The sequence below is a fragment of the Fringilla coelebs genome (assembly GCF_963513975.1).
Source record: "Fringilla coelebs genome assembly, chromosome: 9".
NCBI classification, from domain to species: domain Eukaryota; kingdom Metazoa; phylum Chordata; class Aves; order Passeriformes; family Fringillidae; genus Fringilla; species Fringilla coelebs.
The window spans coordinates 27,132,643-27,148,273 of record NC_140067.1 but is presented as its reverse complement, the minus strand read 5'-3'; the positions used below and the strand labels follow the sequence as shown (position 1 = coordinate 27,148,273).

Below are 15,631 nucleotides of genomic sequence, written 5' to 3'. Positions count from 1 at the left end.
CTGCTAACTCCTTCTAGTCCCCATTTTCTCCTCCACATTCTCCCACCTCCTCTCCTTCTTCCCATGGTCTCTGCTACTTTAACAGGGGGAGAGGGAAGAGGGGCTGACATCTCCATAGAAGCTGACTGGGGACTGTGCTGGGCTCCCTTGATCTCTGGTCAAAATGCATGCTGAGACTTCCAAATCTGCCTGAAAATACCAAAGTGGTTCTTTGCTTCATTCCCTCAAGCTAGCAGAAGGAGCTCAACCCTTCACAAAGGCAGCTTTGAGATCCCCAAATCTCTTCTCTCCAAGGAATCATCCCACATCTGGCAAGTGACAAATCCCCTGAAGGGTCTGACCTTTTAGGTCCCCAAACTGAGAGCCTCCTCTCAACACTGGAGTGCTCCTCTAAAGGAGCACAATCACACAATCATGGAATTGTTTTGGGTTGGAAGGGACCTTAAAGATCATCTTGTTCCAACCCCCCTGCCATGGACAGGGACACCTTCTACTAGGCCAAGCTTCTCCAAGCCTCATCCAACCTGTCAGAGATCTGTCTCAGATGGCACTTCATGCTGGAAGCAAGCAAGGAGCACTGTGGGGGTGATGCTCTTTCCCCCAAAGTATCTGACCCCTGATTTTCAGGCCAGCACTTTCCAATGCTACAGCTCTGAGTGATGCTGAACACTTCTCCCTGACAGTTCACATCTTTGTGTGATCCAGGTGTTGGGTTGCTACAACCATGGCACAGGTTCTGAAATCCTAAATCCAGAAAGCTCCCATCACAATGCACAAATGCATATATTAAGTTCCCCTTGTTACCTTACACTGGAATTAGAAGTGAAGTAGCCTAGCAGCTGGGAGCCTCTCCAGGCTGATAACAGATCTCCTTTAGGAAGAGGCAAAGAAGCTTTACCCTTCATGTCAGCATTGTCAGTGAGATGAACCTGCCAGCAGGAAGGCAGCAACTTTCTGGCAGGATCTTGATTACATAATCAGTATTTCCTCAAGGATCCCTTGTTGACAAGCAGTGATTTCCCAAGGGCCTTTCCTCACCCAGGTTAACAGACAAAAGCATCTCTGGGACAACTGATTTCTTCATCCCCTTTCTCTTCCACTTAAACTATGGGAAATTAATTTCAACTATGTCCTCGGCCCTTTCTAAGCATCCTTACTGCTCCTGCAGTAAAATTCAAATAAAAAATAGTGAGGTAATTGCATGAACATCTGTGTCCAAGATTATCTTCCCTTGCATGAAGACAGCTGGATCCCAAAGCGGTTCAGGCCTGCATAAGGTGGGCAACTCCACATGAGGAGCAAAGCTAGAGCTAGAATAATTCAAAGGAAGCCTGACTGTATTTTCAAGGGTGAGCTAGTTAGTGGGCATGAGGAATCCTCAGTGTCAGTCACAGATTATGCTTGACTTTTGTCCAATATATAGTACACACAGAGAGTCTTGCTTCTTATGTACCTCCACACCTGCATGGCTCTAAATCCTTTACAAGGCTTGTGCTTGTTGGGTTGGTGGACAACAGGGAGACAACAGATAAAGAACTCAGTTTTCTGAGCCCAGAGACACAGCAGAAGACCCTAAAAACCTGATGTCCAAATCACCAGCTCAGACCCCACTTTCACACCAGCACATGAGGAACCTGCACCTCCCCAGAGTTGGTTGTTTCCATAACCCCCCAGCACCTCCCTTTCTCCAAAACTGGAATAATCAAAGAGATCAACCTTTCAGTCTGGCAGCTCCCAGCCTCTCCTTGCCAGGGCTGAGATACCAAAAGGATTTCCAGCAATCCAGGAGCTGACTTAAGGGCTAAGAGCTGCTACACCACACCAAGAGGTTTGTTCTCATGCTCAGAGTACACCAAGAGCTCCTGATGAGACGGTACAATGACCTTTACAAGCTCCAGGAAAGGGTTTTCTTGGGCTGGGCCACTCACATAGGAGTTAATCTGCATGACAGGAAAGCAATACTTTTTCTGGTTTTGTTAATGTGGTTTTTGTATTCCACCATCAGAGATGCCTGATGAAATAGCAGCAGTGACAATTGCAAAGGGGAAAATGCTATGTCAACATGCATTGCTATGAAAACGTTACCGCTTCCCATGATTTTCCTTGACTTGTCTCACAGGCTGTTCAGACCCATATGGAAGTTACTCACACATCAGAGGAGCCTCAAGATCTCCCAGGGGTCATCATTTTCACCAGCAGTTGCTGCAGCAGGACAGAGGGGGCCTCACTTTGCAAGCTGAGTGGATCTGTTTGAATGCCCAGCGCCTGAAGCGCCACAGGCACAAAAGCCGCTCTAGAGTTTGCAAAGCAGTCCATGTGATTGCTGCCATAATAATCATTTGCTCAGTTCCCTTTGGCCCAAGAAATGCTCCTAACACAGTGAAAAGCTGTTTACAGAAACCACTTCCTTCATTACTAGGCAAGAAATTTGGCAACTGCTTCCCACTGCACAACAACTCTACCCCAGAGCAAAGAAGAGATGAAGTCTGCATCCAATTAAAACTGGAAGGGGGCATTAAATAATTAACACATAATTACCTGATCTGGGCTAGAATCAAGACTCTGGGGAGGACCCAGCCAGTGCCAGGGAATCTTTAGTGACCAAACCCAGTGGGGACTTTGGCTGGAGGCATCACAGACAAAACGCTGCTTTATCCCCCAGCATCGCGATATTGGCTGAGAGCAGGGCTAGTGAACCACCAGGAATTTTTCCCCAGAACATCAGGAAAAATCTTCTCCCATTGAAATGCCAATGCTGGAGATATTAAATTTAGCCAAGAGGCACAGCGGGTGAGATCTTAACCCTGACAGAAGGCAGCCATTCTTTCTTGCAATGCCTCTGTTCTAGGTTTTATTGCTTTTAGGAAAGACAGAAGCTCCAGGAATCTGCCAATATCTTGTAAATGTCTAATTACCTGGGGTTCCACAAACACTTAATTTGGTGCCTGGCTTCCACAGAGTGACAAATACATTGAGGTGCACAGGAAGATCCGCTTGTTTCAGGTTAAAGTACTTAACACTCTCGTGTGTGCAACAGCACCTTGCTCCCACCAGGTTCACCCAGACCAGGGAATGCCTCTTGTATTTCAAGAAATCTGCGTGATCAGAGCAAGCTGCTCTGCCTTCTACCACCTATCGAGCCGGCTCTTCGAGACCGCCATTGTGCCATCAGCTCTGCTCCTTGCACACGCTGGGAGGAGGAAGGAAATGGTGCTAACAGACCTGCCACAGACTTACTTCTTAGGCTTGTCTGCCATGTTCTCGGCCACGTGGTAGCCGGGCTTGCACTTGTAGCGGCAGACGGAGCCCACGTCGTGGCTGCCCTGCAGGCACCGCGGCACCAGGAGCTTGGCGTTGGCCACGGCGGGAGGCGCCGCGCACTCCAGCTTGCAGAAGGCTTCGGGCAGGGACCAGAGACCGTCCTCCAGGCAGGTGAGCCACTGGTTTGTGCCTGAGCCCAAAGGAGAGGCAGAGGGTTACATTTCAGCCAGGAATGGAGAACTGCTGAGGGGAGCTCAGAGCAAGCAGCAGAAGCCCTCTTGTTAGGGTGCACACTGATACCAGAAGGGGCAACAAACACAAAGACCGCGGACTCCATCGCCTGCTCGGTCAGGCTGTAGCAGAAAATACTTGAACAAAAGTATGGCAGGGTCAACTTCTAGAGGCTGGAGAAAGGATCGTGGTTCTGCAAATCTCCCCAAATCTTTCCCTTAAACTTGCCCTCTTTCATGGTGCCTCAGGACAGCCAGGGGCCTTAGTGTAGGACAGCTCTGTCATGTTTAGTTCAGCACACCTTCATCCTCCCCAAGGGCTTTTTGCAGCTTGTCCTCAGCTATGCTGATCAAGCTGTCATACCCCACTACAGATGCAGTGCAAGACCATAGAATCATGGAATGGTTTGGGCAGGAAAGGACCTTTACAGGCTATCTAGTCCAACCTCCCTCTGCTATGGACCGGGACATCTTCCACCATGTCAGGTAGCTCAGAGCCCTGCCCAACCTGGCTTTCAGTGTTTCTGGGGATGGGGAATCCATCACCCCTCTGGGCAACCTGAGAGTCAGGAGGATGGAAAATGCCACAAGGACAGATGTGGGAGGCTTCACTGGTGAGACTGGGAATTCAAAGCACCCATCATTAGAGGTTTGGGTTGAGTATTACAGCCCAGCTCTTTGCTGTCCCTGATAGACACAGCTAAATGAGGGGCCAAAACTGCACAGCTGTGGATGCCTGCAGGAAGTGCCCAGGACTACATCACCTACATGGTGTGGATGATGGATTGGATGAGGGGTAGTTCATTGGGAACTGATGAGCAAGAAAAACGCTGGGTTGGAGTGAATGGGACTATTCCTAGTGAGAGGCTTGGATCAGCATGTTTGTGGGGCAGCCAGGCTGCTCTACAGTTCCTTCAAACATCCCTTTCTTTTTACAGAAACACTTTTGGGCCAGAGACAAGATCACATCTCCACTCAGTGCCTGTGTCCCTGATGGGTCAAGGCTGCCAGGGGTCATCTCCCACCTCCAAGTGCCACACAGCCACGTCATCCTTTCCTTGCCTACTCCTAGCATTTGTTAGCATTGACAGCTTGTGTGTAAGGATGCAAGCCTTTGTGGGGAGCAAGCAGAGAACATGTCCCTGCCTCAGTGGCTCAGTTGTGTCAGCTGGACTCCAAGAGTTCACCCACAGGGCTTGGCAGCCTGGCTGAGCACCTCCAGCCATCATGCTGGAAGTCACCCAGGGGCCCACGGAGGGAGCCATGGCAAACTCCAGGGGCTGCAGCAGGACCAAGAGGCAGCTGTGAGGGCAAGATCAGATTAAAGCTCTGCCTCAGTTGACCAACCCAAGGCAATGGGCATCAGTTCACGCAGAATTTGTGTTGTTGACATTCGCACGCTGCCCACTGATCAGCCCACTCTGGGGATCTGCCACCATCCTCCCTGTCATGAAATGGGACCTTAATTCTCTGCAGTTTTTGATCCTTAGATTTAAGGATTTTTCTTTTACAATAAGTAAACAATTCTCATACATTTCAGCTATAAATGTCTCCATAAAGTAGGGCACCCATTAAAATGATTTGTTGTATGTGATTTTTTCAGAGCAAAGGCACTGGTGGAAACTCACAGAGTCCCAATGCTTGAAGCTGTCAAGGCAATTACCCCTGAAATCCCATCCAGCTCAGCCCTTGCACAGACAGAACAGTAGCTCTCTTTCTCTGACTTGGCTTAAAAAATTCCTGTGGCTACTGATGGAGTCGGCAGAATGCAAGCCAGGCCATGGTGTGTCTGGGTGGTGAGCATCTCCCAGACTGCTCTACAGCTGTGGGCATCAGTCTCTATGGCTTTATACAGCCCCAGCCCCTGAACCACAGGCTGCCCCACAGCCACCAGGCACAGAGCCACTGCTGGCTCTCTGAAGTCCTCTCTGCCTGCCTGGAGGCTGGACCAGTTCTCAGGAGAGGACATCACTACACCCTGAGGTGGATGGATCAGGACTGCCTGCCAGGGGGTGGGAGTCAGAGGGAATTATCCCCACACTAGGATGTCTCTGCTGCAGGGGGAGGGATACCCATCATTTCAGGAGGTATCTCAAGAACTCATCCAGCTGGCAAATCCAGGATAAGTACATTCCAAGTAGCAATGCTCTGTTTGAACTGCGTGGGACAGGCATGGAAAAGTGGCATCAAAAAGGGTGGTTAAATGTCTTGACACTCCAGGCCATACCTTGAAGCTTGGCTGGGGGGATGCAGGAGAAGGAGCATCTCTGCAGGTAGGTGGTCCCCAGGGGGCAGGAGAACTCGGCGTAGTTCACGTGGGACTGGTCGGGGACACGGCAGTCAACAGGGGCACAAGTCACAGATCTGTCCCACTGTCCCCAGCTGCACGTCAGCACCACCTCCTGCTGCAGAAAAAGCAAAGCTCCATCAGACTCCTGAGGAGAGCTTTGATCTACAGCTGTGCCACCACAGCAGAAAGGTCCAACCAGGCTTCAGGACGAGGAGAGCTCTCCAACATCTTTCCTGCCCCCCGTGCCCTTTCTCCCCACTCTGGACAGTGAATCGTGAAGCCCTGACCAGTTCACAGGGAGATGTGTGGGGTGTGAGAGCAGGAAATGTGCCTTGGGGTAACAGTCCAGCCACTGTGCATGCCACATTGTCTGTGCAGAACCAGCCCCCACTAGGGAAAAAAGGAAATTCCCTTCAAGATTCACTGAAACCTCTTGGGCTCGGCTGTTTCCAGCTGTATGTGCTGCAATTTCCTCCCCTAAAAGATCAAGTCTTACTTCAACTGTTGTCTCTTCTGTTGATTGTTTTTCCCCAAATGTACCGATTCCCTCATGCCTCAGCTCACAGACCCCAATGAAATCATATAACCTCATTTAGAAATCCTAATTATACAGCCCTTCTTAATCAGAACTGCCCAAGATCAGAAACCACCATGGTCCAACCACTAAATGTGGTCAACACGTGCTACAGACTTGATCAAAATTGAGGGGGGGACGATGGTTTGCTATGAGCAACCTGGTTTAGTGATAGGTGTTCCCAGCCACAACAGGGGTGTTGGACTAAGTGATTTGTTAAAGGTCCCTTCCAACCCCAATTGTTCTATGATTTCCATTCCCAAACTGCCAACCCCAGCCCAGCAGCCCTCAGCCAGGGGCTGCACACCCATGTTCCTGATGTCCCTTCATGGCTGGGTACAGTCACTGCTGGTGCAGCTAACACATGACCTATCCTCCCAGCCAGCACCTTGTCTGAACCTGGATGTGGTGGCTCTGAGGCACATCACTAAATTTGAGTCTGGCTCTCCCAGCAGGATCAAAGTGTAGCTGAACTAGCTGGAGAGGATGCTCAAGAGAAGAGCTGTGTGCATTTTCCTAAACAGGGTTCCAAGCCAGACACCACTGTAATACCACTGGAGGGCTCAGGGCAAGGCCCTTGCAAGCTGCCCTCTGCTGTGACAGCCACTTGGTGAAACTCTGTTCAGAAGTTTCCCATCTCACTGCCAAACACAGGAAAGCTGTCACCCCAGGCAGATTCATTCTGTGAGGTTTCATTTCGAAGAATGGGAACATTTTGTTTTCCCTGGGCAGGCCTTGGCCCACAGACCCAGTGGCCATGTAATTAACAACCTCCCAGTGATGAGCAGTGCATCTCCAGCTGCCCTACTGCAGTCCCCAGTGCCCACCTCTCCTCTGGCTAACACTGCAGCACGGGGAACCTGCCTGCCAGCTGTCACAAGCAGATCTCCAAGGAGAGGAAATTCACCCTCCTGGCACAGCTCAACTCACTTCTGTCTGCCTGCCCCAAGCAAGTTCACGTTCTTGCTCAGTCTGGCATGTAGACCAGCTCGGCCCCAGAGACTCCTGTTCCCCCCTGCAGAAACAGCCCAAGGACAGGACACTGTGTGCCTACACCCTGCCAAGGTGACTGCCTGGACCAAGGCAGTCCAATTTCCAAGGACACATCCTCCCAGGTCTCCTCAGTCAATAGCTAAGAGCTGTGCTGGCTCCTGGCTTTTATGAGGTAACCCCCAACCCTCTGGAAAGTGGGACAAACTCTTTCACGGTGACCTCTGTGCCATTATTGCAACACAACACAAAGGAAGAAAAGCTCTCCATGCTCTCAGCTGCCTCTAAATATAGTTGCTCTGCAATGACTTCATTTTTTCCTGAGCCACTAACTTCAGCTTTAAGAGAGAAAACATCCCAGGGATGTTTAACCCTCTGAGCAATGCCCATCTGGAGAGCAGAAATATCTACCTCTGCCTCTGCTGGGGTGCATCACCTTGACTTGGGACAGGCACTGCAGCACCTTTCAGCCTGGCAGAGCTGTTCTCTGCAGACAACACTAGACTGGGAGAACTAGCACTGCAGCAAGGGAAAGAGAGGGATCTCCAGAGCAGAAACACCAGCCATGAGCACTGGGGTCCAGAACTGGAGTTTCATTGAGCTGGGATGTGTTGGGAAAGCAGCAAAAAGGTTGGGGCTGGAGGAATGAAGTGGTCTGTGCTCTCTCCAACCACCTCAGGGGGGTTGAATCTTTTTTATCTCGGTCTTGGTCCCATGGGCCATCCTGAGGCCCACTCACCTGTGTGGAGCCCAGCCTCTTCCCACCACTGGAGTGGAGGACAAAGCCCTTTTCACAGGAGACAGCACACACCATGTGCCCTGGGCCATCCGAGCTGCAGTTGAGGGTGGCAGCGTGAGCAAGCAGTGGCTGCGTGCAGGTTCCTGATCCCTCACAGGCACCGTGGGCACAGCTGTGGAGAGAACAGAGAAGGGATCAGTAAGTGGGTCCCCGACTCCTTCAGCAAGGAAGGGCTCTCTCCAGGTGGCACTTGTGTGGAGTGAATGCTCAGCAGGTCACAGATGCCTAGCGATGCTCACCTACCCCTCACAGCTTCTTCCAGGCTCGAAGTCTCCTGACAATGATGCCAGGAGAGTACTCTATCCCAGCTCTGTCTCAGCTGGACTTCATCCCAACCCCAGCCCACACCTTCCCACCAACCATCACCATGTTTTTTCAAGCTGATGAAAGAAGGCACAGCTCAACAGTATTCCAAAATTTGTGCTGCCTGCACACAGGCATAGAGTGTGCACACAGCCTGGCACCCAAGGGGGGCTTGTTGCAGGTACACCAAGAGAACAAAAGGAGGGAGGTGACAAGGAGAGAGGAGGCAGAAAGAATACCTTTGCATACCTTTAGAATCAGGTATGTCAACCTCTGTATAGGACACTGGAGAATCCACAGATGATTCTCCAACTGAAAGGAAAGCTAAGAGGAAACCTCTGCTAATATTAGGGAATCATCCATGAGATGTTCAGATCCTGCGCAGTCCCCCTTCACATCCATACAGCTACACCACAGCCTGTGGTGGAAGGAAGAAGCTGGATATACAGCTGGCTCCCCAGCTCCACTCCTGTCACCTTCCCCCTCTGCTCTGATGGTCTTCAGCACCTCTGCTCTTCCCACAGGCCAACACAGCACCCCGAGCCTGTGCATGCTGATGCCAGGCTCTTTGGGCTCAACAGCAACTCAACACACACCTGTCTGGCTCTACAGCCTCAGCTGTGGCCACCAAGGTGAGATGTGGCTAAAGGGAGGAAGAACCTTCCCCTCAGCACTGCTGCAAGTTACAAGAGGTGCCAGGAAAGGTGGAGATGGCATCGTCCCTTCCTTGGTTTGCAATGCATCACCCATGCTGCCTCCTCACTTCAGCAGCTTCCCACTGAGGAGCAGCCATTAGGTACTGATTATTTAATTAGGTACTGATTATTTGAGCATCACAATTCCATTATGAGAACCAGTGTGGGTCAAAATGGTTATGGCCTCCATCAGCGAAATGCAGCCCATTGATGAATTACCTGGGATGGAATTAGGAAAAGACACAGGGCAGTACAACAGCTCCCACGCCCTGGTTATCCATGAATTTGGCTTTATCTGTTACCAAGTGATATAGGTGCAGCACCTGACCTCAGCCAGGGACAGAGGTGCTGCAGCTCCAGGCAACACCTGGAGAGAGAAGGGAGGGAGCTGTACCTGAATGCCTCGCTCTCCTCTGCTCCCTGCTTGGCACAGGGCTGCTGCTGTTCTCAGGCACTGCCTCTCTCCCAGCGAGGCAGAGGCCTCTGCCTCCAGCCTTTACTCAACATTTCCAGCCAAGGATGCACAGAGCTAGAAATACCACAAAAGACATGCACACAAAAAACAAAAAAACAACAAACCCCAAAAAAGCCCCGATCGGTGCCGGCGCAGACGTTCAGGGAACGCAATGTGCTGTTGACTCTGGACAAGTCCACCGAGCCAAAGGCATGGTGGAAACCTGCAGGCCACAGCCCTGAAAGAGCCGGTGGGCACAGGAGGGGACCACAAAGGAGAACATGAAGAAAGGGGCTGTTTTTTCAATGCAGACCTGTTTATGAAGTGAGAAATGGTTTCAGGGCAGCTGCTGCAAATTCTTTCACTAGCTTATATTTCCATTTGCTTCCTTTTTAAAGAATTTGTTTTATGAGTGCAGCATTTGTCAGGTCATTAGCTTCTGAGGGCATCTGTTACCAATTGTAGCCCTCTCCCCTCCCCTCCCGCAGTCACCTTCTCTGGGCAGTTGCTCTGCTCCCTGCCTGTGCCCCTGGCTCATACTTGCTCCCGTCCTCAGTGATGGAACCACTGTCCTCAACTTCCTCGTGTGTTTGCCTCTGGACACATGTCCTCTTTCCAGCCTTGCTTCTCCATTCCATCTCCTCCCTCGCCAGTCATGGGTACAACACGGAGATGCACCTTTCCACTAGACCAGGTTGCTCCAAGCCCCTCCAAACTGGCCTGGAACACTTCAGGGAACAGGGCAGCCACAGCAGGCAGTGCCAGGGCCTCCCCACCCTCACAGCTGACGGTCAGGGCGTTGGGTTTGGAGCGTGTGCCCATCACAGCACTGGCTCAAGGGTGTGCCCTGGCACCTTCCAGATGCATCCAGGCCAAGTGCTTGGCTGGAGCAGCCCTGCTGGTGCTGATGGAAAGACAGCACGTTGTCTGGGGCAGCCTTGGCAGTTGGGACAATGCTGTTATTAAATAAAAATTAAACGAAGCGCCAATCCTTTCGAGCGCTACCGGGGACGTTTTGGTTTTCCACCAGTTCAGAAATGCAACCAGCAAGGTGGTACAAAGTAGATCAAGATATCAGCAAGTTTCTTAAGGATTATAAATACAGAATGTTACATAGGGTAGTTATGCATGAGAGATTGATAACTACAGGTCAGAACAACAAAATATTTTTATGTACATCACACACATATATATATATACACACACACTCATGCACATGTTCCATATGTGCATATAAATATATTCTAGAAATAATAGAAAAGTTTGGGTTAGAATAATTACCTTTCTCTTTGCCCTCAAAGATGACTAACTTAGCACTGTTTTCTCTGTGTTTAAAAACACACCTAAACCTAGAAATACACACTAGATTTTATTTTGGAAATGATCTGAGCCCAATCAGCTCAAGTTCTGAGAAGCTGTGCTCATCCTACACCTTGCTTTGAAGTCTGGTGCTGCTATTCCAGACCTGAAAAGGAGTTCACATCACTGAAAGCTGATTTTCTCAAATATGTCAATAATCTTTAAAAATATATACTAACCCTACCAACAAACATTGCCTTGATTGCTTCCTTTATCAGCATCATCACTGCTATCCCTGCTGTACTTGGGGCCAGGACACTTTTGAGCCTGATGGTGAACAAGTGCAGGTCAAAAGAGGAAAAAGGCCCTGTGACATGGCCCCATCATGATCCACATGCTATGCCAGGGCTGGGGTAAAGTGATGGAATAAATCACAGCTCCCAGGCCCTGGAACACCCTAACAAAGGCTGGACAAGGAAATGGTGCAGTTAGCCCAGTTCTGATCTCAGCATGAAGGAGCTCTTTCTGCTTTTGATGATAAATGAAATTCCTGTATCACAGCTGCAAACTCCTGACTTCTGCCCATTTCTGATTCAGGCCATATAAGATGTGGGACAAGCCAATATTTTTTTACTTCTTTTCTGCCCGAGACATCAAAAAAAAAAATTCCACTTCTATCCCAGCATCTTTTGAAGCTCAAACTAATGATTTGTCAACAACATTTTTACAAAATACCAAGGTTTTTCTCCTAACTTATTTCATGTCAGCACAAGCCCGCACGATGCTCTGGGCTCACCAAGTCCCATAACTTATACATCAAAGGAAGTTTCAGGTCTGGAAATCTGTGAAATTCTGTCTAGTAATGGCCCTAAATGCTCCAGAACGGTAAGAGCTTTTTTCTGAAATGGGAACAATTCTATAAACTAGAGCAAAACTTTTCCTTTGGGATCCTTCATCCTTCTAGAACAAAAGCAGGCAGCCGCTACCAGCAATAGAGCATGTGAAGCCAGCGGTGGCAAAGCTAGTATGGTAACACTACTTTGTTGTGACAAATCCCAAATTCTGAAAAGCTGAAATTTAATGTTTTACAGCAACTACTTAATGCAACACAGAAAATACTGGTGGATTTACCCACATCAAACTAAGCCAAGTGAAAAGCAGTGCAGCTGTCTGAGTATAATAAATCATCTATACATTGCTGTAGTGTCTACTCAGGCTTTCAACCCGAAGACTGCTGCTGAAACATCCCTTATCATCAAGCTCCAGCTCTTAACAGCGAAAACTTGTAAGTTCTTCTCATGGTGCGAATTTTTGGGAGAGGGGGTTATAGGAGATGTTGACAGAAAAGTAAAGGCTCTGGCCAAACCTCCTGAAGTTAAAAGTCATCACTGCACATACTCTGGTGGAGTCTGGATTGTAACACTCAACATCAGCGAGATAAAAAGGTGTTTACCCCAATGCGGTCTAGCAGAAGAGAATAGCTAGGAAATGAGAAAAGGTGTTTTGGAAATACTTGGGAATGTCTCCCTTCAGGCAAGGTGAAAGGTCTCCCTTTTCCAGTAAATCTGATGGCAGCCATCCTTGTGGCAGCAGGCTGCGTGTACAGACCCAACGGTGGTGCTGCCTCTTGATTACGATCTGCACTGAGGTTGCCATCTCAAGAAAAGGTGTTTGCTTCTGTACGTGACTCCAAAAGAAACTTGGCAAAAAGGAACATCCCTGTGAGTCATCTGCTGTCATCCGCCTCAGAGACAGAGAAAAGGCCCCAGCAAGACATCAAATGACCTGCTGGCCCCTCCATAGCCATAGTGGAAAAGGGAAAAAAAGAAGCAAGAGCACATAATGTATTTCCAGACAGTTCCTTTCCATGTTCTTTTTGTTGTTGTTCACCACACCAAAATAGTTGCACGGAAAACGAGGTTGAATGGGATGTCAGGTTTGGTGTAGTCACCTTCCCAACCTCAGCCAGGACAGACTGTACCCAAGGAACATCTTTATCCACATCCGATCTCCACAGGACCACACTCCACCTCATTTTCTCATCTTGTCCAGAGGAATTAATTTCTGAGCCACATCCATCACCATGAAAGACATAAAAATAGCAGAGGGATTTCAAAAGGGAGCTGGAAGCAGAAGCCATAGTTGGGCTGCAAGACTTATGCTGTAAGATTTAAGGAGGAAAAAATATTTATCATGACAGAGAGGAGATAGTGAGGAGATCTGACATCTCTGTACAGACACATAGACACAGAAAAGTTGTCTGTCTGCTGGCAGGAGGCATTCAGACCTTTCTGACAAGGATGGAGCAAAAGCAACAACTTTCATCTTGAAATCAGAGGCACCTTCTCAGCAGAGGGGGTTACTGGAGATGAGAATAGCTCAGCAGGGGTGATGGTGTACTCATCACCACCTGCAGCTTGTGAAAGGAGATAAGAGAACCTTCTGAAGGATGCATTTAATCCAGTCCCTGTGAAAAATCCCTGTGCCTGTGTATGACATCAGGAAGGGCAGGGCAGAATGGGGTGACTGGCTGCAGCAGAAAACCAAGGGCTCTGCTGGCAAACCTGGGCTCTCCCAGGGGTTGCTCCCTTCCTCACTGGACATGGGAACTCACACAACTGATCTGTGCTGTGACCCACATTCCCTCCATGTATCTGTGAGGTGACACCAAGCACCCAGTTTGAAAGCTGTTCAGTTACTGTGTTTGACTCAAGATCAAATTAGTGAAAAACCTGTGCTGGGAGATATTTTTTCCCTGGTTATTCTCAGGGAAAGGCAGAAGACATCTTGAGCATTCCCAAAAAAGCCCATATATACAGCACTAATCTCAAGAAGCTTATTAGACTGCAGAGAGCTAATGGGATGGGGCAGACATGAAGTGGTGTCTGGCCCTCCAGACCTGTGACACCTTCCAGCTGGACATGAACTTAAATTTTAGTTTAAATTAACATTAGTAACATATTCTACAGAACAGTCTTGGCCACCTGACTGCCCATCAGCCAGTCAGGGACCCACAAGAGAAGTGCCAGGGGTCAACAGGCTTTGATGCTGGAGGAGAAACACCTCTAGAGGTCTCAAAGGCAGAGGTGAGCCCATTCCCTAGCAAAGGTGGTCATCAGGACCCTGGAAACACAGAATTATTTAGGCTGGAGAAGCCCTGGAAAATTAAGTCCAGCCACTAATCCAGCAGTGCCAAGGCCAGCACTACCCCATGTCCCCAAGTGCCACAGTTATGTGTCTTTTAAATCCCTCCAGAGACAGGGACTCCATCCATGGGGCACCCTAAGCCAGAGGCAAAGAATCAGGATTTTACAGTCCCTTCCAACCCCAACTATTCTACATTTCAGTGAAATAAGACACCAGCATGTCTACCAGGGTGCCCATAAATCTTCATGCCATCACACATGCAGCCCATTAATTGACCCTGCATAAATTTGGTGCCTAGAAGAAAGAAAACAAAACAAACAAAATCTGTTTGGGAAACAGCCTTCTTCACTGAATAAAGTTTATCAATTGAAAAATGTGTAAACAACTCCTTACTCCATCTAATTTTCTCTCCCTCACCCTGATTTTTCATACTAAAGGAATCCAAACCTGACTCCCCTTGATGCCTTACACCCACTTTTTCCCTTTTGGGGAAGCAGAGGAGAGCTTGCACACAGGAAATACAAACACAAAGCAGATCACCTTTGTAGCACCTTTCCTGTGAAGCCACCCAGGCATTTCCCAGCACATGTGAACATAAAATAAAACACTGAAAATAAAAGCAAGCTAAAAATACACATAAGAGAGGAAATGAAAAATGTTCCCCTGGTTCAGTGTATAGCCTGCACCACGTTAAACAGGAGGGACTGTGGCTCAGTTTAAAAATGCAAAGAAAAGGATGAAAGACAGAAGCTTTGGGTCTCCTGGGTGGAAATGTGTTAAAAGTCTTATTTCTGCTTGACCTCATAAGGTTGTGATTGGCAGCAGAATGCACAGACAAACCCTGATCCGCTGGCAGAGACAGCAGAGAGGGGTTCCTGGTGATGGCAGTGAGGACACTGCACTGCTTTGGTCTGCAAGTGCTCTGCCCACCTTTAGCACCTCGAGTGGGTCCAAAAGGTGACACTTTCTTCAAAACCAGCAGGTACTTTTCTAGAGGCAAGCACCTGTTGCACCCTGACCTGGAGAAAGCCGCGTTTCATCAGCATAAACACGATCTCTGTGCTTTCCCCAGCCTGCAAAGCACTGCAAGATCCTTCAAGATGAAAGATGCTGCAGAAATACCAACCTGTCATATATTTATTATTTTGGCAATGAGCATTTCTAGGCTGAAGGCAGGAAATCTCATTTCTTTGTTGCTTTTGTTACTGTCCTTTCTCAGGTTATTTTAGGAAAGCCCTCACACGCACGTACTGCGTTCGTGGGGCTGGCTGCGTGCAAACGGTCAGCTCAGCTCTCTGCAGGAACATGGATGTTCTGGGGTCTTTCACAGTCAAATGTCTCTCAGCCTATGAAAATCTTCTATTCCTGGATTTTTATAGGGGATTCCCCCCCCTGCCCACCGCCAGAATCCACCTACTTTACATGAAATGCATTGTTAAACTTTATAAATACAGCAATGCATTACTTTTGGAGATAGAACAGATTTTAAATATAAAATATAGATAGAACAGATTTTATATATCAAAATATAATAAAGGGGGCATACTTGAGTGTTTCCTGACTTAACAGAGGAAGATCCTTTATTATTA

At 48.7% G+C, this 15,631-nt stretch overlaps 1 protein-coding gene across 1 annotated transcript in view; it reads right to left on the bottom strand.

Moving 5' to 3' along the window:
- The window catches only part of PAPPA2 (pappalysin 2), a gene marked incomplete at both ends in the record, with an annotated part of 88,531 nt that overhangs the window by 22,948 nt on the left and 49,952 nt on the right, over positions 1–15,631 (bottom strand). Inside the window, 3 exons of the mRNA XM_084211434.1 lie at positions 3,238–3,451; positions 5,719–5,896; positions 8,085–8,256. Of these exons, the coding sequence (XP_084067560.1) occupies positions 3,238–3,451; positions 5,719–5,896; positions 8,085–8,256 (564 nt within the window). The remainder of the gene's footprint in view (positions 1–3,237; positions 3,452–5,718; positions 5,897–8,084; positions 8,257–15,631) is intronic.